The 26,002-nt window shown below is 45.6% G+C and overlaps 1 protein-coding gene across 6 annotated transcripts in view; it reads left to right on the forward strand.

Annotated features, from left to right (window-relative positions):
- DCTN1 (dynactin subunit 1) overlaps positions 1–26,002 on the forward strand; it is a 120,590-nt gene that overhangs the window by 8,237 nt on the left and 86,351 nt on the right. Inside the window, exon 1 of one of the 6 annotated variants that reach the window (XM_063457536.1) lies at positions 9,074–9,089. The exons of the other annotated variants lie outside the window; for them this stretch is intronic. Coding sequence (XP_063313606.1) covers positions 9,081–9,089 — 9 coding nt within the window. The 5' untranslated portion in view covers positions 9,074–9,080. Of the gene's footprint in view, positions 1–9,073; positions 9,090–26,002 lie in introns of those variants that run through there. 6 annotated transcript variants of the gene reach the window in all.

The raw sequence follows: 26,002 nt of genomic DNA on the forward strand, positions 1-26,002 counted from the left end.
TTACTGAATACACTGAGTTGCTGAATGAGCACACTATGCACCCCGTGAGCAAAGGATGCCCTAATACTCCTTAAAGAAACTCTCATGGAACTGAAGGAGCAATCATCCACAGAATGTATTGCATCTGGTTAGATCACAATGCATGGGTTTCTCAGTGCATATATTTTATGCTCCCAGTCTACTTGCTAGTCTGACTTTCTATCTTGCGATTTCTATTTTTTATTTGGTGTGTAATAAGTAAAACCGTGTTAAAGTGAGATGACATTGTATCTATCACAGAAGAGGAAAGTGGCAGTTGTTTGTGCTATAGGACATGATGTTGACCAGATTATCTATATCTATAGCAAGGCAGTTTAATTGAGTTATTTATACTTGTAACAGCCCTGTTATTAAATTAGTTTGCATGTAAGGTATTATTGTGTTTTAATGATGCACAGTTCTCTCATTTCTTTGTAGCACGCTATAGGTTCAGTAACATGGTGTTTGATAAACAGTTTCTTAATATGATGACACGTTCTACACAATTTAAAGATGATACTTCACTTAGTTAAACATCTCTAAACTACCACGATTATAATACACCAACCTCTTACTGCTGTACATAAACTCCCTTCTGGAATTGGAAAGAGGAACTCTGTGAGTGCACAGCGCCGCCTTCTGGTGGGAGTTATATGCACTACTGATACCTCTTTAAAGGCACACTAGAATCACCAGAAGAACTACAGCTTAATGTAGTTGTTCTGGTGAGTATAATCATTCCCTGTAGGCATTTTTATGTAAATACTGTGTTTATATTGCCCCCTAGGGATACCTCCACTGGCCACTACTCAGATGGCTGCTATAGGTGCTTCCTGGGGCAGTGCTGCACTGCCGTTCAGATTCTTCAAGGTCTGCATGGAGACCCTGAATTTTCCACATAGAGATGCATTGATTCAATGCATCTCTATGAGGAGGTAGTGATTGGCCAAGCTGGCATTTGGCCCCGCCCCCATCCTTGCCAATTTAAGCCAATCCAATGCTTTCCCTATGGAAACGGCCGAGCTGCGCGGCGCTGAAAAAAAGGTAAGTTTTAACCCCTTCTAAGGGAGTTAATGGGGAGGGGTAGGGGGAGCAAGCCACCTAAATGGTGGTTTTAACACTATAGGGTCAGGAATACATATTTCAGTTCCTGAGCCTATAGTGTTCCTTTAAGATAAATCAACGTTCTCAGAATTAGACTTGTGCATTTGTTTTCAAACAGATTGTGATTCCTCTAAAATTGTAAAACATTAGAATCCCAAAACAAATTAAACTGGCAGCAATTGTGTTTCATGATTCAGAGTCCTGTCCTGTAGATGTTTGATGGTTAGGGGATAGTCACTAAATGGTGATTTTATTCACAGATCAAGTGAGAAGTGACCAATAGAAGATAACTTCTCACTTGATCTGTGAACCAAATGGCACAAAATTGCACCCATCAATGCATCAGTGTAAAATATATACATCATATTTATATTTTGTAATATACTAATGTTCCTGCAATTTTGAGTACGATATTTGTCCTAACCAAATCGCCAAATGGATGAAACCTGAATGACCCAAAACAACTTTTAATTAAATGAGGCAGTTCTGGTGTATAAGTCATGCCCATGCAGGCTGTGTCAGTCACAGCCAGGGGAGGTGTAGCTAGGGCTGCCTCGACAGAAATAAAAGTGATTTAACTCCTAAATGGCAGAGAATTGAGCAGTGAGATTGCGGGCATAATCTATACACAACAAGGTTTCATTAAGCTAAAGTTGTTTTGGTGCCTATAGTGTTGGCCATGATAGAAGGGTGTCAGAATGTACAGGGCTATGTATGGGTGTGCAGAGCCACAGATTGGTAAGATTGGCCATGATGACCACTGTCCACCACCGAAAGCACCGTTAATGGAAAGATAAGTATCAGCAAACATACAAACATAGTATGTGACGACAGATGAGAACTATTCGGACCATCTACCCAGTATATACTTGAAAACCAAAGAATATCTAATAGAACCTTTCCTGGCTAAACACTTTGTTCTTATTATCTAGTCTGCCCAATTTTCTAAATTCTTTCATTAGTCTCTGGCCCTATCTTATATCTATCCCAGGCATGCTTAACTCACGGTGTTAACCACTGCTGGAAGGCTATTCCATGCATCCACTACCCTTTCAATAAAGTTATAGTTCCTGTTATTCGACATTGGAGCAATGGAAGAAAGGTGCCTGGTCTGATGAATCACGTTTTCTTTTAGATCGGGTGGATGGCCGGGTGCATGTGCATCATTAACCTGGGAAACACTATGGGAAGAAGGCAGGACGTATAGGCATTGTTATACTTTGGGCAAGGTTCTGCTGGGAAACTTTAGGTCCTGGCATTCATGTGGATGTTACGTTGACATGTACCACCTACCTAGAGATTGTTTAAAGGAACACTCCAATCACCATAATCACTATCACTTCTGTGTGAAGTTGCACCATTGAGTAAAACAAATTCAAATTACCATTAAAGATTATGTCAGATTTTTAACATATTTTGACCCCCAAAGGTGACATCACCGCTTGGTATGCAACACTCCGGGGTAAATCTGAGGTAGGAGATATATGTCCTGCTAGGAGCCTCCACCTTCCCTCTACAGCTCCTGGAACTCCAACATCCAGTAACCCACGCCATTTCTGCACTTTCACTAATGCACAAGAGTACAACCCTGACACCGGGATCTGCCATGGACCACCTCTCACAACGCATTCGAAAGATGACTGCTTGTAGTGAATGACAAAAGCTCCACCTTTTGTCAAGTTATGTCAATCTTGCAGTTGACCTTAAGGACCAAACTTCTGGAATAAAAGGGAATCATGACATGTCACACATGTCATGTGTCCTTAACCCCTTAAGGACCAAGCTTCTGGAATAAAAGGGAATCATGACATGTCACACATGTCATGTGTCCTTAAGGGGTTAAGGGGTTAAAGGGACACTACAGTCACTAAAACAAATTTAGCTTAATGAAGCAGTTTTGGTGTATAGATCATGCCTCTGAAGTCTCAATGCACAATTCTCTGCCATTTAGGAGTTAAATCACTTTTGTTTCTGCTAAAGCAGCACTAGTGACACATTCCCTGTGACTGACACAGCCTGCATGAAAACAAAATATTTTAATTTTCAATCAGATGTTACTTACTTTAAAAGTTTGTATCTCCTGCTTTCTAAATTGAACTTTATTTGCATACAGTCTGCTCCTGCTGGGTCTAGGTTGCAAGCTATTAATAGGGCATGAGATATGAAATTATAAATTATTCAGAATTTGCAATAAAGGAAGTGTAAACATTAAATGCACCCCCCTCCGCCCCAGGTGAATAAAGGGTTAAAAAAAAAAGCTTTATTTACTTTTCTGATCCCAGTGCCGATGTCCCTCGGTGCTGGGTCATGGCTCTGCCTCTTCCGATGTTCCGTGACGAGCTGGATCTAATGCGCATGAGCGGCAAATGCTGTGCGTGCCTTATACCTCCCCGTAGGAAAGTATTGAATCAATGCTTTTCTATGGGGAAACATCTGATGCTGGATGTCCTCACGCAGTGTGAGGAATGTCTAGCGTCAGATACCGGAACAAGGGTCCATTTAAATGCTGGAGACAGCCCCGGAGGCAGACTTAGTGCTGCATTGCTGTTCTCTGGAATGATGTTTTACATTGCAGCACTAAGTGCAAAAGGGACACTGTAACTAGACCACTTCAATTAGTTGAAGTGGTCTGGGTACCTATAGTGTCCCTTTAATGCTTATGCATTTCAATCCAGAGGCAGAAACACAGGGTTAAGGTATCAGGGTTAAGGTTAATCATAAGAAACAAAAATCATAATTGAAAATGTGTTATCAAACATATCAGGTTTGTGTGGCCTGCATTTTGTTAAATTCTTTCACTGTAACAGGTAGAAATGAATCTTAAACCATATTACATACTCTGCTGCCAAGTCTGCGAAGATGATTAATATTGGGATGATGGACTTTGCTCATGTCATGGGCTGTGAATTGATTGTTGTTTCCACGGCAACAAGCAGACCCCATGTGGCTCTCCTGTGAAAGTGTGACATTTCTAATGTCAAGAAACGCAGACAATGTGGTCTGGAAATAAAACACTCACAGAGTGAGCTGGGGCAGAATGACCTCAAACCCTGCATTGTTCCTTCCATCCTCTGATTTTCCAAACAGTTCCTGTTCTACTGCTCTTACAGAGGCATTCATTTATTCTAGTATCAGCGTAGGATAATGTCACCAAGTATAATGGAAATAGTAGACCTCGCGTTCAATTACTGGTGACACAACAAGTTTAGCAACACAGAAGTAAAGGGTGAGCATGGCATGGATCTACTTAAACTCAAAGAAATGGATATCAGATGGCCAACATGTAACTATTAAAGGACCACTATAGGCACCCAGACCACTACAGCTCAATGAAGTGGCCTGGGTGCCAAGTCCCCCTAGTTTTAACCCTGCAGCTGAAAACATAGCAGTTTCCAAGAAACTGCTATGTTTTCATTGAGGGTTAATCCAGCCTCTAGTGGCTGTCAGGGACGTTACTGAACAGGGTTCAGTAGCGTTCCTTAAGCTGTAAACTCTGTTCCATGTAGTGCAGGGTTCAGTAATGTTCCTCAAGCAGTAAATTTGGATCCATGTAGTGCAGGGTTCAGTGGTGTTCCTCATGCTGTAAATTCTAGTCCATGGAGTGCAGGGTTCAGTGGTGTTCCTCATGCGGTAAAGTCGGTCCATGTAGTGCAGGGTTCAGTGGTGTTCCTCATGCGGTAAAGTCGGTCCATGTAGTGCAGGGTTCAGTAACGTTCCTCATGCTGTACATTCTGGTCCATGTAGTGCAGGGTTCAGTGGTCCTCATGCTGTAAACGTCGGTCCATGTAGTGCAGGGTTCAGTGGTGTTCCTCATGCTATAAATTCTGGTCTATGGAGTGCAGGGTTCAGTGGTGTTCCTCATGCTGTAAACGTCGGTCCATGTAGTGCAGGGTTCAGTGGTGTTCCTCGATCTGTAAATTCTGGTCCATGGAGTGCAGGTTTCAATAACATTCCTCAAGCTGTAAATTCTCATCCATGGAGTGCAGGGTTCAGTGGTGTTCCTCATGCTGAAAACTATGTTCCATGGAGTGCAGGATTCAGTAGCGTTCCTCAAGATATAATCTCTGGTCCATGTAGTGCAGGGTTCAGTAATGTTCCTCAAGCAGTAAATTTGGATCCATGTAGTGCAGGGTTCAGTGGTGTTGCTCATGCTGTAAATTCTGTGTTACAAATCGCTATTTGTAATTGGCCCTTTAAATGAGAAATTGCCCTGCTTCCCTGGATTGTGGAGAAGCATGTTTGCCAGCCTCCTGCCTCATGACTATGGCCCCTGGAAGATTGTGCCCCTGAAAACTTATTAACATTTATTGGGTGTGTATGGCCCTTTAAGAACCGTCTGGGGACATATTGTGACTTTGCTGAACAATGCCCCTTTAAGACTATGTCCCCAGACCGGTAAAATAACTTGCCCCTGGCTTTCCCCCACTTGGTTCAGTAAATAGGGCTTACTGAACCAAGTACCACACAGGCGGACCACCCAGAAGCTAAAGTGTGCAGGCAATTTACCTCCCAGGCTGTGAGGTTACTGCAGGTTAATTGCACGTGGCGGCGGCCATCTTGGTTTCCTCGAATGCGGTCAGCGGTGTATGCTAAAGATTCTGTGGAACCAAAATCGGCTACACATTCTGCCGAACACCGCTGACCCTTACCTTCTCCCATACGGAACTTGCAGCTCCAGAGACTAAGTCCCGTTCGAAATGGGACTTAGTCGTTTTTCCGCATGAAATTGACCGGCCGCACAGCCCAAATCTATGGAACTGTTTTGGGCAGGAAATTGTGCTTGCGGTCGGTCATAAAGGACTTCCAGCTAACTTTTGATCCACTGGGGGGATTTGGCTGAATTTTGGAAGGGTTTATGTTTGATGTATGCTGAGTCTGAATATGCAACTTTTATTGAAATTGGATGTATGGTTTTAAAGTTACAGTGTGTGTGTAAAAACTGTATTTTTATTGTATGTAATAATTGGTTTAACTGTTTATCTGAGGGGAGGGAACCTGTGGGCTGTACTATGCTGTTATTGGTTAATTTCATCCTCCCCCTGGGAGTGTCCTGTGTGTACCTTATCCAAATAAAAAGCAGGCTGGGTGTTCCAGTCCTCAGACCTCTTCTGACCCTCAATACGTAGCCGTGTCTCGTTATTGGAGGGAACTGCTATATCACACTGGGGATTGCTATGCGCTGCATATTCCCCTGAGCTCTTAATCACTTAGCTCTTTTAAGAGCTTGTTCCTGTTACGCTCTCCTGGAGGAGAGGTCTTCCCCACACGGTCCTGGAGGACAGAAGCCGATCCAGGGTGGAAGGAAGACGGCGCGGCTCCAGTTAAGCTATGGCGGTTGTGGAGCCTGCGGTGGTTGTGGTGTCGTCTGCAGTGCTTGGAGTCCTCTGAGAGCGCTAGGAGCATCCATCAACGGAGGGTACTCGGTCGGAGTACACGGAGCTCCGTTACATTCTGGTCCATGGAGTGCAGGGTTCAGTAACGTTCCTCATGCTGTAAATTCTGGTCCATGTAGTGCAGGGTTCAGTGGTGTTCCTCATGCTATAAATTCTGGTCTATGGAGTGCAGGGTTCAGTAGTGTTCCTCATGCTGTAAACGTCAGTCCAAGTAGTGCAGGGTTCAGTAATGTTCCTCAAGCTGAAAACTATGTTCCATGGAGTGCAGGATTCAGTAGCGTTCCTCAAGATACAATCTCTGGTCCATGTAGTGCAGGGTTCAGTAATATTCCTCAAGCAGTAAATTTGGATCCATGTAGTGCAGGGTCCAGTGGTGTTTCTCATGCTGTAAATTCTGGTCCATGGAGTGCAGGGTTCAGTAACGTTCCTCATGCTGTAAATTCTGGTCCATGGAGTGCAGGGTTCAGTAACGTTCCTCATGCTGTAAATTCTGGTCCATGTAGTGCAGGATTCAGTGGTGTTCCTCATGCTGTAAACGTCGATCCATGTAGTGCAGGGTTCAGTGGTGTTCCTGAATCTGTAAATTCTGGTCCATGGAGTGCAGGGTTCAATAACGTTCCTCAAGCTGTAAATTCTCATCCATGGAGTGCAGGGTTCAGTGGTGTTCCTCGTGCTATAAATTCTGGTCTATGGAGTGCAGGGTTCAGTGGTGTTCCTCATGCTGTAAACGTCGGTCCATGTAGTGCAGGGTTCAGTGGTGTTCCTCAATCTGTAAATTCTAATCCATGGAGTGCAGGGTTCAGTGGTGTTCCTCATGCTGTAAACGCCTGTCCATGTAGTGCAGGGTTCAGTAATGTTCCTCAAGCTGAAAACTATGTTTCATGGAGTGCACTGTAAACTTGAGAAATGCTACGGAACCCTGCAGTCCATGAAACATAGTTTACAGCTTGAGGAACATTACTGAACCCTGCACTACATGGACAGGCGTTTACAGCATGAGGAACACCACTGAACCCTGCATTACATGGATCAGAATTTACAGCTTGAGGAACTCCACTGAAACCTGCACTCCATGGAACATACTTTACAGCTTGAGGAACATTACTGAACCCTGCACTACATGGACAGGCGTTTACAGCATGAGGAACACCACTGAACCCTGCACTACATGGATCAGAATTTACAGCTTGAGGAACTCCACTGAACCCTGCACTACATGGAACAGACTTTAGCGCATGCAGAACATCAGTACACCCTGCAGTGTAAAATGCATGATATAGATGGAGTTGCCCTATTTTTCAAATTAATTCTATCTATGGATACATAGAAAAGACAGAGGCAGAAGTTACTGCAGTACCCCTAAAACAAAAAGTAAATAACCCGAAATAGGTGCTACTATCCCCCCACTGTGGCTCCTACAGTGGTATAAGCACACAGGGTATAATTAAAAGGAGCACAGCCAGATAATTTGTGCAACAAGTGCTACAGCATTTAATGAAAACACTTTGTACCTTGGCTTATTTATGGATACATACTATACTCTGTGGCTTTGAACAATAATGGGAAACTGTAAGATCGATACATAAAGGAAAACTCTAGTGTTAGGAATCCAAACATTGTTACACTAGCTGGCAAGATTCATGGACAAAACTAATAAAAGAGGGATTTCTATGGAGAGCTGGATTCACAGCGGCCGCCATTTCTCAGCAAATATGCATTTGCAGCAATTTAAATTGAATTCTATTTTTTTTTTGTAGATATCCTACCCAATTTCACTGCTCAATTCACTGTCATTTAGGAGTTAAATCACTTTGTTTCTGTTTATGCAGCCCTAGCCACACCTCCCCTGGCTATGATTGACAGAGCCTGCATGAAAAATAAAATGGTTTCACTTTCAAACAGATGTAATTTACCTTAAATAATTGTATCTCAATCTCTAAATTGAACTTTAATCACATACAGGAGGCTCTTGCAGGGTCTAGCAAGCTATTCACGTAGCAGGGGATAAGAAAATCTTAATTAAACAGAACTTGCAATAAAGAAAGCCTAAATAGGGCTCTCTTTACAGGAAGTGTTTATGGAAGGCTGTGCAAGTCACATGCAGGGAGGTGTGACTAGGGTTCATAAACAAAGGGATTTAACTCCTAAATGGCAGAGGATTGAGCAGTGAGGCTGCAGGAGCATGTTCTATACACCAAAACTGCTTCAGTAAGCTAAAGTTGTTCAGGTGACTATAGTGTCCCTTTAACGGAAGTGTAAACATGCCTCCAATCCCCCACTGTCTAATTAACAGCCAGGGTGTTGTTTCTGCCCCATTTACAAATGTGCCAATTTCTACTGAAATAGTATTGATTTCTATTCCTTTAAAAATCTGTCAGGCTTTTAGTGTAGAGGCATTATTACCACTTGTCAGGCTTTTAGTGTAGAGGCATTATTACCACTTGTAACAGTTACTGATGAAAACAAGTGATAATTAGCAGCCAATCAGAGTGTGTGATTTGCAGATTAGCTCCCAGTATTCCACACTGCAGGAAACAGAACTCACTGGTGATGCTGTCTGCAACCATGCCCAAGGTTAGCTGGAAACCGGTTACTTTATTTATTTAAAAAATTACAATAAAATGTAGTGTATGGACTATATATGATGACAGAGACATTTTAAGTGATAAAAAAGAAGATATTTAACTGCACAGTGCTGTGATATATGTCGGTGCTTGGAAAGAAATAACTTTAAAAAATGAGTTTGCATTTATTTAGATTGAGGAAAAAAGTGAAGTTTGGTCCATGTTTTAGTCCTAACCAGTTGTGCTGAACTCTGCAGGTGTCTTTAAGGCCTGCGCTTTGTTTAACCAGCAATGTTGGTACAAATAGTCCTTACACAGTGATCTGTTTCTCTGCTAACCATTGTATCAGTTACAGAGTCATGTCCAGGTGCTGATACATGTCTGAAGAAAGATCAATGGAAAGACCAGTGAAATAGAGGCCTAATTGTTTCGTGCATACAAGGGAGTTAGGCGAAACCTCAGGAGCGACCTATTGTACAATTTAGGTTTTGTGTGCACTGTGATGTTTGTGTAAATGGGACCTTTGATTGCCATGGTAACAGATAACAAATGAAAGTGGGACAAGCTGTGTGAATGAGGCTCTGTGGATGTCATAAGCTGATTCGGAGTCCACGGGACTAGCAGAACCGGCCCTGGTTTTCCTGTATCCTGAGGTTAATTCCCGGATCTAGAGAAGACAGCATGAGATCAGTTTGCCAACATACAAGCAGCCTCTGTTAAGGAACACTATTTGCTAATTTTTGAGACCCAAGTCTCAGGGATTTAAAATGTTAAGTCACCCCACTGAATGTTTCACCGTGCATGAGCAGAGAGCTTGCAAGTGGAGTGACAGAGGCATAGATATATGCATAACCCTCTATATTAATGAGTTTAAATCTATGTATTTACACAGATAGAGATAGGGATATATATATATATATTACACACACACACCAGGTTATTATTATAGCCACAGTCTGCTAATCACAAGTGGGGGCAGGGGCGAACACTTGGTCCCCATGTTTAATATATAAATGGCCCCATCTTGGGGGCAGAGTAGACACTAGGTTGTCCATATACTTTATAATTGAATAATTTCATAGCCCCCCCCTGCTATCCATGGTGAGTGCAGAGGGTGGTCAGTGATCTGTTTATCCACCCATATTTAATATGAAGCCCCCACCTCTGATGCCTACGGATGGGGTCTCTGTGCCTTTGTTATTACAGCCGTGGCCGCTATAGCTTGCTGGTATTTTATGACAGCCAGCTGCCATTGGCTACTTGCTGTTTAGTAGACATGCCCTAACTTGCAGCATGGCAAATGGTAACATAAGGGAAGTAATACATTTCCTTTGTACTAATGTGCGGGTCATATTGACACCCCCCCAAATGGTTTTATTTTTTATGTTTTACAGACAAACTGGGTTGTAGTAGTTTTATGAAGCTTGGAGTAACCATTAACCCTTTCTGTTAAGGTCCACCCACACATATTATATCATAGGACTTTATTCTGATCCCTGTACAGTACAGAATATTTGATAGAGTCCTAACCTCAACATCTGAGGAAAGGGATTTAGGGGTGATCAGGGGCGGACTGAGAACCCTCAGGGCCCCCGGGCAAAATAAATCAAGGGCCCCCTTACAGGCCCCACCCATACTCCGCAGCAAGCGCCACCCATGTCCCGCCTCCATGCACCGCCTCCAGCCACACCCTACACAATCTTTAGACACAAGGAACAAAAGTGCAATAATCCCTTCAAGGCCCCAGTAGAGACTACAATTGAGGGCTAATGGGCCATGGAAGGGGGTCTTTCTAGCAGAGGCTATCTCAGTGTCCTTTAGAGAGTGTGTTAGAATCCCCTCCAGGCCCTATTAGAGACTACAATGGAGTCTAATAGGCTTGGAAGGGGGTCTTTCTAACAGAGGCCATCTCAGTGTCCCTGCTGGAAACAGTCGCCTCCAGGCCCCAGTAGAGACTACAATTGAGGGCTAATGGGCCATGGAGGGGGGAGCATTCTAGCAGAGGCTATCTCAGTGTCCTTTAGAGAGTGTGTTAGAAAGAATTTCCTCCAGGTCCCATTAGAGACTACAATGGAGTCTAATGGGGTCTCTCCAACACTCTGGTTCCTATTCACAATATAGCAACACAACATAGCTCGCTGATACCTAGGCCAAGTTGGCTCCTCTTACCTTAATTACTGTTGCTGGCAGTCTGTGGGCTTGCTGGAAGGCTGTGGGCTTACTGGCTGCGGCTGGCAGGCTGTGGGCTTGCTGGCAGGCTGTGGGCTTGCTGGCTACTGCCGGCAGGCTGTGGGCTTGCTGGCTGCGGCAGGCAGGCTGTGGCTTGCTGGCTGGCAGGCTGTGGCTTGCTGCGGTTGGCAGGCTGTGTGCTTGCTGGCTGTAAGCCTAACTGGTGGCCTGTGGGCTGGCTGGCTGGCCTGTGGGCTGGCTGGCTTGCTGGCTACTGGGGCACTTGTAGATTATTTAAAGAAATAATCCATGCACAATAACCACTACTGCTCTGTGTAGTCGTTATGGTGCCAGGAGGGCCGGGCCCGCCTCCCAGAGTAAGTAGTCAAACCGTTTAAGAACAGTTTGACAACTTACCTGGGGTCTGCTGGGATATGAGGCTGTAGTAGGGTATAGGAGCAGTGGTGCAATGTGTAAGGAGTGCAGTGTGTGTGAAAGGTTCAGTGTGTGTGAGGGGGTGTAGTGTGTGAATGTGTAGGGTGTGTGGGGCAATGTGTGTATGAGGGGGCTGTGTATGTGTGTGGCAATGTTAGTATGGGGGGCTGTGTGTGTATGGGTGGGCAGTGTATGTGTGTGTGTGTGTGAGGCAATGTGTGTAAATGTGTATGGTGTGTGTGGGGGCAGTGTGTGTGTATGGGGGGGCAGTGTGTGAATGTGTATGGTGTGTGGGGGCAGTGTGTTTATGGGGCTAGAGTTCACTCTCACCACTGCGACCCCCAGGAATCCCTGGTGGTCACAGTGTTGAGAGTGAACTCTAGCCCGTAGCTCCAGGGCTAGAGTTTACTCTCACAAGAGCCGTAACGTTGCCGTGGTAACCACGGCAACGATCTGTGCTCGCGCAAGAAGGACCCAGAGGAGCTGCAGGCTGAGCTCCCGGGTCCTCTCTTCCTCCCCTGCCGGCTGCCCGCACGGTGCCTGCTGACAGGGGAGGGGGCAATTGCCCTCCTCTTACTCCCCCCTCCCCCTCTTCTTACTCCCCCCTCACTCTCTTCTTACCCCCTTCTTACTCCCCCTCCCCCTCTTCTTACTCCCCCCTCCCCCTCTTCTTACCCCCCTCCCCCCTCTTCTTACTCCCCCCTCCCCCCTCTTCTTACCCCCCTCTCTTTTTTTACCCCCCATCTCTTTTTACCCCCTCTCTCTTTACCCCCCTCTGTTTTACCCCCTCTCTGTTTTTACCCCCTCCCTCTCTGTTTTTACCCCTCCCTGTTTTTACCCCCCTCCCTCTCTATTTTTACCCCCCTCCCTCTCTCTCTGTTTCTACCCCTCCCTCCCTGTTTTTACCCCCTCTCTCCCTCTATATTTTTACCCCCCCTCCCTCTGTTTTTACCCCCTCCCTGTTTTTACCCCCTCCCTCCCTCTCTATTTTTACCCCCTCCCTCTGTTTTTACCCCCCTCCCTGTTTTTACCCCCTCCCTCCCTCTCTATTTTTACCCTCCCTCTCTATTTTTACCCCCCTCCCTCTGTTTTTACCCCCTCTCTGTTTTTACCCCCCCTCTCTCTCTGTTTTTACCCCCCTCCCTCTCTCTCTGTTTTTACCCCCCTCCCTCTCTCTCTGTTTTTACCCCCCTCCCTCTCTCTCTGTTTTTACCCCCCTCCCTCTCTCTCTGTTTTTACCCCCCTCCCTCTCTCTCTGTTTTTACCCCCTCCCTCTCTCTCTGTTTTTACCCCCCTCCCTCTCTCTGTTTTTACCCCTCCCACCCTGTTTTTACCCCCCCTCCCTCTCTGTTTTTACCCCCCTCCCTCTCTGTTTTTACCCCCCTCCCTCTCTGTTTTTACCCCCTCCCTCTCTGTTTTTACCCCCCCTCCCTCTCTCTCTTTTTACCCCCCTCTCTCTCTCTTTTTACCCCCTCCCTGTTTTTACCCCCCCCCTCTCTCTCGGTTTTTACCCCCCTCCCTCTCTCTCTGTTTTTACCCCTCCCTCCCTCTCGGTTTTTACCCCTCCCTCCCTCTCGGTTTTTACCCCTCCCTCCCTCTCGGTTTTTACCCCCCCCTCCCTCTCGGTTTTTACCCCCCCTCTCGGTTTTTACCCCCCCCTCCCTCTCGGTTTTTACCCCCCCCTCCCTCTCGGTTTTTACCCCCTCCCTCTCGGTTTTTACCCCCCCCTCCCTCTCGGTTTTTACCCCCCCCTCCCTCTCGGTTTTTACCCCCCCCCCCTCCCTCTCGGTTTTTACCCCCCTCCCTCCCTCTCTCTGTTTTTACCCCTCCCTCCCTCTCGGTTTTTACCCCCCTCCCTCTCTCTCTGTTTTTACCCCTCCCTCTCTCTCTGTTTTTACCCCTCCCTCCCTCTCGGTTTTTACCCCTCCCTCCCTCTCGGTTTTTACCCCCCCCCCTCCCTCCCTCTCGGTTTTTACCCCCCCCCCTCTCGGTTTTTACCCCCCCCTCCCTCCCTCCCTCTCGGTTTTTACCCCCCTCCCTCCCTCTCTCTCTGTTTTTACCCCTCCCTCCCTCTCTCCCTCTCTGTTTTTACCCCCTTCCCTGTAGCATGGCCGAGCTGCTCTGCAGTCCGCGGCCGGAGTGATAGGAAGGTGCACACTGAGTGTGCACCTTCCTGTCAGTCCGGCCGGGTACAGGAAACAGAAACTCCTGTTACGCGCGGAACAGGAGTTTCTGTTTCCTGGACCCGGCCGGACTGACAGGAAGGTGCACAGTGTGCACCTTCCTATCACTCCGGCCGGGCACCGCGGACTGCAGAGCAGCTCGGTCACGCTACAGGGGAGGTGAGAAGCTGCAGCCGCCTGAGGCTCTTAAGAGAGCGCTCAGGCGGCTGCAGCATTTAAAGGGGCGGCCGGGCCCCCTGATGGCGGGCCCCCCTCCCGGCCGGGCCCTCGGACCATGTCCGAAGTGCCCGACCGGTCAGTCCGCCCCTGGGGGTGATTATTTCTGAGGACTTAAAGGTAGGCAGACAATGTAATAGAGCAGCAGGAAATGCTAGCAGAATGCTTGGTTGTATAGGGAGAGGTATTAGCAGTAGAAAGAGGGAAGTGCTCATGCCATTGTACAGAACACTGGTGAGACCTCACTTGGAGTATTGTATGCAGTACTGGAGACCATATCTTCAGAAGGATATTGATACCTTAGAGAGAGTTCAAAGAAGGGCTACTAAACTGGTTCATGGATTGCAGGATAAAACTTACCAGGAAAGGTTAAAGGATCTTAACATGTATAGCTTGGAGGAAAGACGAGACAGGGGGGATATGATAGAAACATTTAAATACATAAAGGGAATCAACACAGTAAAGGAGGAGACTATATTTAAACGAAGAAAAACTACTACAACAAGAGGACATTGTCTTAAATTAGAGGGACAGGTTTAAAAATAATATCAGGAAGTATTACTTTACTGAGAGGGTAGTGGATGCATGGAATAGCCTCCCAGCTGAAGTGGTAGAGGTTAACACAGTAAAGGAGTTTAAGCATGCGTGGGATAGGCATAAGGCTATCCTAACTATAAGATAATGCCAGGGACTAATGAAAGTATTTAGAAAACTGGGCAGACTAGATGGGCCGAATGGTTCTTATCTGCTGTCACATTCTATGTTTCTATGTTTCTATGTACCCCTATAACACAACATTATGAATAAAATATTAGAAAACTGGGGGGGGGGCATACTATTTTACAGAGGTGGAAAGATTAAAGATAGATCCTGGCTGCTGCAGAAGTACAAGGATATGCCCATACCAGAGGTGCTGGAAACTGCAAAGCAAAGACTGACTGCACTGGCAACCAGACTGAGCAGATACACCAGAAAACCAGAGGCTAAGAGAATCAATGTCCTCTTTACCAAAGAACCATCCAAGGTGAATGCACAGCTACATGGTAACCACCACATCTCCTCGCAAGACCTACCCAGAACTAAGACTGAACAGGAATAGAAGAATATCTTGGAGAAAGAAGCCTCTCAGAACACTGATGCCCAGTGGCTACTAGACCTGAAAGCAGACCACTGCACGCTGCCAGAACAGGAACCAGTCACCATCACAGTCGAAGATATCCAGCAGAGAGCAGCACACATGAAAAGTTGGTCAGCCCCAGGACCTGACATGATCCACAACTACTGGATAAAGAAGTTAACAGTGCTGCATAAACGCCTAGCAGCACAAATTAACCAGCTACTAGTAATAGGCTCCCACCCTGACTGGCTAACACAAGGCAGAACAATACTGGTCATGAAGGACCCTCACAAGGGAACAACACCATCCAACTACTGACCAATAACTTGCCTCCCCACAACATGGAAACTCCTGTCAGGCATCGTAGCCTCCAAGATCCACGGGCATATGAGTCAATATACCGTATATACTCAAGTATAAGCCGAGTTTCTCAGCACATTTTTTGTGCTGAAAAACCCCAACTCGGCTTATACTCGAGTTAATGTCTGTATTATGGCAATTTACATTGCCATAATACAGACTGGGGGCTGTGGGGGCTGCAGAGCGTTCAGCACCTCTGCCAGCTCCCAGTGTAAGTCTTGCGAGAGCCGCGGGGTCATAGTGCGGCCGCGAGACTTACACTGTGAGCTGACAGAGGAGCTGCACGGACCGGCGCGGAGAAGGAGGGAGCTGACAGGAGCTGCAGGAGAGGTAAGTAAACTCTCTGCCAGCCCCCCTCCTACACAGTGCCCATCCACTGGACCAACAGGGAGTGAGAGCCCCCCTCCCTGCCATGTATCAAGCAGGGAGGGGGGACGAAAAAAAAATACATAATAAAATATTAAAAATTAATAATAATAATTAAAAAAAATAACAATATAACAAAAAAGAAAATAATAAAATAATAATATAACAAAAAAAAATTATTAAAATAATAATTAAAAAATAACAATAATCAAAATGCCCACCCCCACCAACACATACACAAACACACACTGCATCACTCACACTTCATTCATATACACACACTGCACTAATACATACACACACTGCACTCATACACACACTGCATTGATACACACACACTGCACTCATACACACACTGCATTGATACACACACACTGCATTCATATGCACACACTGCATTCATACGCACACACTGCATTCATTATATACACACACTGTAGATAAATATTCAATTAATATAATTTTTTTAGGATCTAATTTTATTTAGAAATTTACCAGTAGCTGCTGCATTTCCCACCCTAGTCTTATACTCGAGTCAATAAGTTTTCCCAGATTTTTGGGGTAAAATTAGGGGCCTCGGCTTATATTTGGGTCGGCTTATACTCGAGTATATACGGAATGAGCAATACTCAGAAGGGGATTGGAAACGACACCAGAGGATCAAAACACCAACTACTGGTAGACCAAGCAGTCACAAAGGATCCTAAGACCAGACAGACCAATCCTGTGCATGGCCTGGATTGACTAGAAGAAAGCCTATGACACAATGCCACACACATGGATACTGGAATGCTTGGCTTTCTACAAGGTCAGCAAGACAATAGGAGCCTTCATCAAGAACTCGATGGGCAAGTGGAAAACCACTCTAGAAGCCAATTCCAGGACAATAACTCAAGTGAATATCAAATGTGGCATATACCAAGTTGATGCACTATCCCCCGATGCTGTTCTGCATAGGCCTCAACCCCCTTAGCCAGATCATGAAGAAGAGTTGTGGCGAAAGCGACCTCGCCACTGGTACTTGGAGGAGCTTGTTTGCCAGGCCCCAGACCTTGGTGTAGGACTGTGGAAAGGCCTTGTTGGTGCCTCTTACTTTCTATGGTTCAGTATATGGGGCTTACTGAATGGATTATGCTTATGGTGTTCGTTTACCGAACGAACAGCCGGACCACCCGCAAGTGGAGTGTGCAGCCTATTAACCTCCCAGACTTGGGGTTAACCGCAGCTTAATTGACGAACGGCTGGGTGGTCGATGTTCGTATAGTCGAACACGTGGCGGCGGCCATCTTGATTAGTCAAACGCGTCGTCGAGCGCATGGAACTAAAATCAGACACACTTGATGGCACGAACACCTGGGACTTCCACCTCCAGTTAGGCTCGACTGGAATTGCACGAACGGAGCGCCGTTTGGTAGAATTAATCTGCTAAACCAGATACACTCACTGACTCTATGCCCAAACAGCTCTGTTCAACTATTTGAACGTTACTTTGACTGTTTGAAATAGATTGGCCGCACGGCCTAATTCTCTGGAACTATTTTGGGCATGAAACCATGTGTGCGGTCGGTCAAAAAAAACTTCCAGGAATTTCCTGAACCCCCTGCTCTGATCTGATCTGGGTGATATTTGGATATCAGTGGATATGTTGTATTTTGGGGTACTTATTGGACTTTGTAAAAAAAAAATCTGCCTGGGGATAATTAAGTTAAGATATTACCTGTCTTAAGTATATCACAGGCAGAGGGGAGGGATTGTGTACTGCATGTGGGAGTGTCATTCATTGTCACATTGTTTTTTTGGCTTGTACACTTTGTGTCTCTGTTCCCAACAAGGTCCACATGGGCGTCACCCTTATTGTGAATCCTGCATAAAAGGCCAGCTGTGGCTTCCATTAAACAGATCTTACGTTACCCTCAATCTAGAGTCTTGTCTCTTATTGGGGGAAACTGTTATAAAGCTATCGCTACGAGCTCTTATAAGAGCTTCTCTACTTGGATGACCACCTGGAATGCTGTAATACCCCTCACACTCAGGAGAAAGACGCCCTCTGGTGGTGGAAACCCCTCTATTCATCGGGTTAAGCGCTACAAGAGTGTATACGGATACCGGTTCAAGAGTGGAGCTACCATCAGCCACCTACTCTACATGGATGACATCAAGCTGTATGCCAAAAATGAGTGGGACATTAACACACTGATCCACCTAACTAGGATATACATCAAGGAATGTTGTTTGGGGTAGAGAAATGCAGACGGATGATTGCAAAAAGAGGGAAGATGATCAGGACAGAAGGAGTTGAAGTTCCAGAATGCCAAATAGAAGATGTAGAGAACAGCTATAAGTACCTTGGGGTACCACAAACACAGGGCAACCATGAGGAAGATGTAAGGAGGATAGCAACATCCAAGTACCTCCAAAGTGTCAGACAGGTCCTGAAGTCCCAGCTCAATGGCAACCAGCTGGTATAATAACCTGGCTAAGAGAAGAACTGGTCACCATGGATGTCAAGACTAGGAAACTACACACTATGAATGGGGGATTCAGCCCAAAATCCAGCACCCAGAGACTGTACACCTGCCGGAAGGAAGGAGGTTGGGGCCTGATGAGTGTCAAGGCCACAGTCCTGGATGAAACACCGAGCATCCACAAGTACATCACAAAGATGGCTCCCAAAGATGAACTGCTAAGTGAATGCCTGAGACTTCAACAGATGGAGAAGGTTAATTGGCAATGGGGTGTACCACCGGCAGTTTTTGCTGTTAATACATAGGAAGGCAAAAAAAACCTAGTCTGAAGCGCTTCCAATTTTGCAACAAACTAGGAAAAAAATCCCAAAATAGCAGTCAGATGTCTCTTTGGATCAAGCAGCTATTACCCCACGAATTAGAAATTATATCCCTGTATGTTATGCTTTTGCAAGTATTTATCCAATTGCAGTTTACAAATCTGTATGGACTCTGATAAAACCACCTCTTTAGGCTGAAAGTTCAATTTCCTTATTGCGCTTACTGTAAAAAAACCTTTTCTTTGCCTTAGATGAAATCTCCTTTCTTCAAGCCTAAATGTGTGACCTCGTGTCCTATGTATAGCCCTGTTTATGAATAGATTTCCAGATAATGCTTTGTACTGGCCACAAATATATTTGTATAATGTTATCATATCCCCTCTGAGGCGCCGTTTTTCCAAACTGAAGAGATTTAAATTTTTTTTAACCTTTCTTCGTAACTAAACTGCTCCATTCCTTTTTTATCAATTTTGTAGCTCGTCTCTGCACTTTTTCTAGTGCCATGATATCCTTCTTTCCTTCTTTAGAACAAGTGCAAAAAATTGCACAGCATATTCAAGGTGTGGTCTTACCAGCGATTTTATAAAGAGGCAAAATTATATTTTCATCCCGAGAATTTATGCCCCTACTTATAAATGACAAAACCTTACTGGCCTTAGCAACTGCAGATTGACATTGGATATTGCTGCCTAATTTGTTGTCTATAACAATTCCCAAATTCTTCTCGTGTGATGTTATCCCTAATTCACTACCATTTAGGGTGCAAGTCGCTTGTGCATTCTTGACCCAGAAGTGCATAACTTGGCATTTTTCAACGTTAAATTTTATCTGCCATTTTAGTGACCAGTCCCCCAATCTATCCAAATCCCTCTGCAGCAAAGCAATATCCTGCTCATATCCTGCTTTTTTTCCAATTCTTTATTTTTGCAGTGCATATAGATAACACAACGCGCATGTGGTACCCCGACGACAATCCGCATGCTTTTTCAAGAACATTTGTAACAGTAGGGTACATGTTAAAACTTGCACTATTTTGTATTAATCTGAGATTTAGTAAGATCAGTCCTGTTTAAATTTTATCGGGGCTTTTAAGTTCCTTCTCCCTTGTTGAGGCTGCTTTTTAAGTAGATGACTGCTTGGCACTTGAGGCAGGTGGGTGCGCTCTGCTTTCCAGCTTGCGCCAGAATAGCTTGCATGGTCGACGCATGGGGGCTATGCCTCGGAGTGCTCTCAGCCCAGGTAGGGTGGTCACATAGCGAGTTGTCGCTTGTGGCTTCAGGTTCTCCCGTGGGAGTCTGCTCTGCCCCTTCTCATGCGGGTGAGGTGGATGGGCTGTGGTGCAGTCCTGCAGTTTGCGCCAAAAGGCTTGGAGGATGTCATCCAGCCGCTGCAGAATGTTTGGGATGGTGCTGTGCGGAGATTTCCCTGGTGGGTCTGGGCCCCATGTGGTGGTTTGGCGTTCGTTCGCCATTTTGGTGTGTCGCAGTAGCTTGGGAGCGATCGGTATACAGTGAGGGATGGGTGCTTGGTTCTTGGTGCCACGTACAAGCTGGGGTGGACTGGGATGACTCCCACCGGTACCGAGGGGGGGGGGGGGGACAGGGCTGTATTGCAAGCTTGGGAGGGCACTAGGTCGCACAGAGCAGGGGATCGGCTGCCTCACCTGTCCGGCGATACTGCTAGGCCTCACTCCCGGCACCCTCGGCAGACGCTCTGTGCACCCGCGGGCGGCAGACTCGGGGCACCTCGGCTGGCTCCCGAGGTAGGTATGTCCTGGTTACAGGCTTTACTGGTTACTGGCTGGCTAGTGTGCGGTTGATCAGGCTTGGTGAGTAGATTGAGCTCGGAGCTCATACGAGGCACGTCCAGCCGCCATGATGTCCAGGCCCCGCCCCCATCCTGCTCACATTTTATTACTTTACAAAGTTTTGTCATCTGCAAACACTGAAACATGACTTTCAATGCCTATTTCAAGATCATTTATAAATATGTTAGAGAAGCACTCCCAAAACAGAACCCTGAGGGGTTGTCAGTGTATAGATATTTATAATGTTATTTAATGTGAGGTAATATCAGTCAGTGTATAGACAATATAATGTTATTGTTATTAGTATCTATTCCCTATTGTCAGTCAGTGGATGTGAGGTAGTTATTGTTTTTTTTTTTAAAGATTCTTTATTTTTCATTTTTCAAAGTGGGAAAAAAAAACTGTTTTACAGAAGAAGAAGAGGTAAGGTTAGTAGTAGGGTTACAACAATGTGGTATTACAACGGTTCGGTTAGGAGTGGTTTTGGCACATTTGTAGATGAAGATGGTCCTTAAGGTTGTGCTCTTGATTAGCGGACCGGTCTAGGTGGAGGTCTCTTGGGTCGTTCATGTGTTATGGATGCTATAGGGTGGGACCTCTCCAGAGAGGTTAGGTCTGGTTCGTGTGATGTGTTCCGGGTCATGTGCACAGTTGGTTGTGCTTGTTTAGCGGCTAATGGTTGTGGCGTAAGTGGCGGGTTCTTTGTGCCGGGAGGGGGTTAAGTGGTGATTCAATGTCGTTGACTGTTTGCTGTAGATGGGTTGGGTGGGGGGGGGGTTAGGGTGCGTGGTTGGTGGGGTGTGGGGGTATCATTGCTGCCCTCCTGGTGTCTCCCCTGAACCCCGTTGGGGTGTGTTGAGTGGGTGGTGGGATGTGTGGTGGTCGTTGTTGTTGTAAGTGCTGGAGTTTGGTGATGTGGGTGTGTTGTTGAAGGATTCACCATGGTATGGTGATAGGGTTCTCGAGCCATGGGTCCCAAATTTTATGAAAGGATTTCGGGGTGTCATGTGTTAGTGCCGTTAGTTTGTCCATGTCTATGCTGTCCGTTATTTTGTGGTGGATTCGATTGTGGGTAAGTATGTGTGGGGTTAGCCAAGCTTCTGCTATTGCTCTACGGGTGGCTAAGGCTATTCTGGCTATCAGTTTGTTTTCGTTGCGGGTGAAGGGTTCTATGGGCTTGGAGAGTAAAAGTGCCCAAGGGTCCAGGGGTACTGGTCTGCTGAGGATTTTCGTTAGAAGGTTCGTGATGGATTTCCATAGGGGGATGAGCTTGGGGCAGGTCCACCAGCAGTGGAGGAAAGTGCCAGTGCCTCCGCACAGTTTCCAGCAGAGGTTCGAGGGGGATCGTTTCATGGCCATTAAGCGTTGGGGCGTGAGATACCACCTGAAGAGCATTTTATAGGCCTGCTCTTTGTGGGTAACGCAGATCGTGATTGATTTGGTGGCCGCCCAAATGTCGGCCCAATCTGTGGGGTCCTCTGGGGGGCCTAGGTCCTTTTCCCATGCAGAGATGTATGGTAGTGTTACCTGAGAGTGGTGGGTTGTTAGTGTCAGGTACAGGTCGGATATTTGGCTTTTTCGGGATGGTGAGTGGAGGCTTTTCTTTTCAAATTTGGTGAGGGATGAGGTGGCGGCTAGTCTGATTTCGTTTGTAGACGCAAAGATGCGGAGTTGTAGAAAACGAAAGTGATCGAATGTTGTCAAGGAGTCGAAGCTGGGTATGTCTGTGAATTGTAAGAGTTTGCCGTCGGGATAGAGGTGTCCTAGTCTGCTGATATCCCTGTAGCGAAAGCCACTTCGCCACTGTGGTTTGGAGGGGGCTGCTTGCCCGCCTCTTACCCTGTGACTATGGTCCCTGGGCGATTTGGCCCTTTATGCACGGTATTTGGGCATACTGTGGGTTATTGGGCTGCCCCAGGATTATGGGCCCTCTCATCAGCCCATACGAAACTTAAACCCCATGGCGTTTGAACTGTGTTTGTGGCATCTAAACGCTGTTTGTATATGTTGAGCGCTCAGATCCAAGCCATCTGGGGATGGGTTGAATGTGGGGGTTCTGTTTAGTATAACAGGAGTTATGTATTTTATGTTACATAGTTACATAGTTAGATAGCTGAAAAGAGACTTGCGTCCATCAAGTTCAGCCTTCCTCACACCTGTTTTTTGCTGTTGATCCAAAAGAAAAAAAAAAAAAAAAAAAAAAAAAACCCAGTTTGAAGCACAATTTTGCAACAAGCTAGGACAAAAAAATTCCTTCTTGACCCCAGAATGGCAGTCAGATTTATCCTTGAATCAAGCAGTTATTACCCTACATTGAAAGATTATATCCTTGAATATTCTGTCTTTGCAAGTATGCATCTAGTAGCTGTTTGAACATCTGTATGGACTCTGATAAAACCACTTCTTCAGGCAGAGAATTCCACATCCTGATTGTTCTTACAGTAAAAAAACCTTTCCTTTGCCTTAGACGAAATCTTCTTTCTTCCAGTCTAAACGCATGGCCTCGTGTCCTATGTAAAGTCCGGTTTGTGAATAGATTTCCACACAATGGTTTGTATTGGCCCCGAATATATTTGTATAATGTTATCATATCCCCTCTCAGGCGACGTTTTTCTAAACTAAATAGGTTTAAATTTGTTAACCTTTCTTCATAGCTGATATGTTCCATTCCTTTAATTAATTTTGTAGCCCGCCTCTGCACTTTTTCTAGTGCCATGATATCCTTCTTTAGAACAGGTGCCCAAAATTGCACAGCATATTCAATATGTGGTCTTACCAGTGATTTATAGAGAGGCAAAATTATATTCTCGTCCCGAGAATGAATGCCCTTTTTCATGCATGACAATACCTTACTGGCCTTGGCCACTGCTGATTGACATTGCACATTGTTGCATAGTTTGTTGTCTATAACAATTCCCAAGTCCTTTTCGTGTGTTGTTATCCCTAATTCACTTCCATTAAGGGTATACGTTGCTTTTGTATTCTTTACGCCGAAGTGCATAACTTTGCATTTTTCAACATTAAATTTCATTTGAGTGCCCAGTCCTCCAGTCTATCTAAATCCTTCTGCAGCAAAGTAATATCTTGCTCACATTGTATTATTTTACAAAGTTTTGTGTCATCTGCAAACACTGAAACATGACTTTCAATGCTGTCTTCAAGATCATTTATAAAAATGTTAAATAGAAGGGGTCCCAGAACAGACCCCTGAGGGACACCACTTGCCACCTCTGTCCAGCTTGAAAATTTACCATTAACGACAACTCTTTGTATTCTGTTTTTAAGCCAATGTTCTACCCAAGAACAAGCATTTTCATCGAGACCGATTTCCTTGAGTTTGAACACTAATCTTTTGTGTGGAACTGTATCAAATGCCTTGGCAAAATCCAAATAGATCACATCCACTGCAACACCCTGATCTATACTTCTACTTACTTCTTCGTAGAACGCAAGTATGTCTTTTGGTGGTTGCTGGTAACATGTGCATAATGGAGGCTGTGTTTGTCCCTGGATATAATTAAATCAGCTTCTCCATTGTCTCCAGGATAGAGGATTCTGGGGAACTAGTTTGAGCTTCTAAAAACCATGCTTCCAGAAGGTCAAATGCACATTTGTACTAACTTTTGAACCCCTGGTCCAATTCGTATGATTTTTGAGTATGTTGTTCCCCGAATGGATTGATTGTGTATATGTATTTTTATGCGAATGTGATGTATATTTTGGGAGTTATGAATGTTGTGTAAAAACTGTATTTTCCCTACCTAGGATAATTGTATTTTCCTGTGTGTACAGATAATTAGTTTACAGGTAGAGGGGAGGGCTATGTGTGGGATGTAACTATTGTGTGATTGGTTAATGTACGTTACTGTGTGTGTCCCTCCCCTTCATGGGAGCACCTAATAAAAAGGGCTGCAAGCTAGCAGCCAGAGAGTTCTATTTTTACCCTCAACTTGAGTCCTGTCTCTTATTGGGGGAATCTGCTACAAGGGATTGCTATGCTAGGCATATTCCCTTGCTATAATCACTGAGCTCTTGTAAGAGCTTGTTCCTGCTTCGTTCTGAAGGGAGATAGCTGCAGCCTGCGGTGCTTATGGTGTCTGGTGGAGTGCTTGGAGTCCTCTGGAAGCGCTAGGAGCATCTTTCAACGGAGGTACCCAGTCGGGGTGCCAGTGGATCCGTTACAATCCCTATCCTCAAAGTGGGCGTAGTGTTGTGGTGTCAGGCCTGGTGGGAACATTTTGTTGCGTAAAATTGGGGTGAGGGGTGATATGCCGGTGGATAGGTCAAATTTGTCACTCAGGCGGTCCCAGAGGTCTAGCGAGTGGGTGATTGTGGGAGAAGTGGGGGATGGCATCGGTCTATATTGTCTTGGGAGCCACATATATTGGGAGGGGTGGTCGCGTCCAAAGATGAGGTGTTCGAGGTCTACCCACCGTTTGTGGGTTGGTGGGAGATGCCAGTGCTGTATTTGTGTCAGGTGCGCTGCATGTAGGTAATGTGTGAGGTTGGGAAGGCCTAGTCTGCCCGATGGTGTGGGGACATATAAGGTGGATCGGCGGATTCTGGGTTTCCGTCCGTACCATATAAAGTAGTCTATTGCTGTTTGTAGATGTTTGAGGTCTGTCTTTTTACATGGGATGGGTAGTGCCTGGAACGCGTAGAGGAATTTGGGTAAGAGGTTCATCTTTACAGAGGTTATTCTTCCCAGCCATGAAATGTTCATGGGTTTTCAGCGTTGGAGGTCCGCGTGTGCTTTGCGGAAGATGGGGAGTAGTTAGTGGTGTATAGAGTGGTAGTGTCGTTGGTTAGTTGTATCCCTAAGTAGGTGATTGCCGTTGGGCGGATGTGGAAGGGAAATTCGCTTTTTATGGTTTGGAGTGTGTCTTCCGTAAGGTTGAGTGGCAGGAGCTCCGATTTGGTGGCATTAAGTTGATATCCCGAGATTTTGGAGTATGTTTGTAGTGTCGATAGTAGTGCGGTTAGGGATGAACGTGGGGTTGGTCAATGTCAGAAGGACGTCGTCCTCGTATGCTGCAGTAGTGAATGTTTTGTCTCTCACGTGTATTCCTTCTATTTGCTGGTTGTTTCTAGAAGAGGTTCAAGGGATAGGGCGAACAGGAGGGGGTAGAGTGGGCAGCATTGATGGGTGCCGTTTAGGAAGGGGGGGAGATATTTGGGATTAGTAGTTGTGCCGTTGGGTTGTGGTACATGGCTTGTAGGAAACAGGCTAGCTCAGGTGGGAATCCGTACTTATGCAGCACCTTGTATAGGTAGGGCCATAAGAGGCGGTCGAATGCTTTCTCCGCATCCAGGGAAAGTATTGCTGTTGGGATAAGTCTGTGGTTGGCTAACCAGATCAGGTCTATGATTCGTCTCATGTTATCTTGTGCTTGTTTCAGTGGGATTAAGCCAACCTGGTCTGGGTTGATCAGTTTGTTTAGGAGGGGGTTTAACCTGTTTGTCATTACTTTAGTTAGCAGTTTTA

Source organism: Pelobates fuscus, chromosome 6, assembly GCF_036172605.1.
Source record: "Pelobates fuscus isolate aPelFus1 chromosome 6, aPelFus1.pri, whole genome shotgun sequence".
Lineage (NCBI taxonomy): Eukaryota > Metazoa > Chordata > Amphibia > Anura > Pelobatidae > Pelobates > Pelobates fuscus.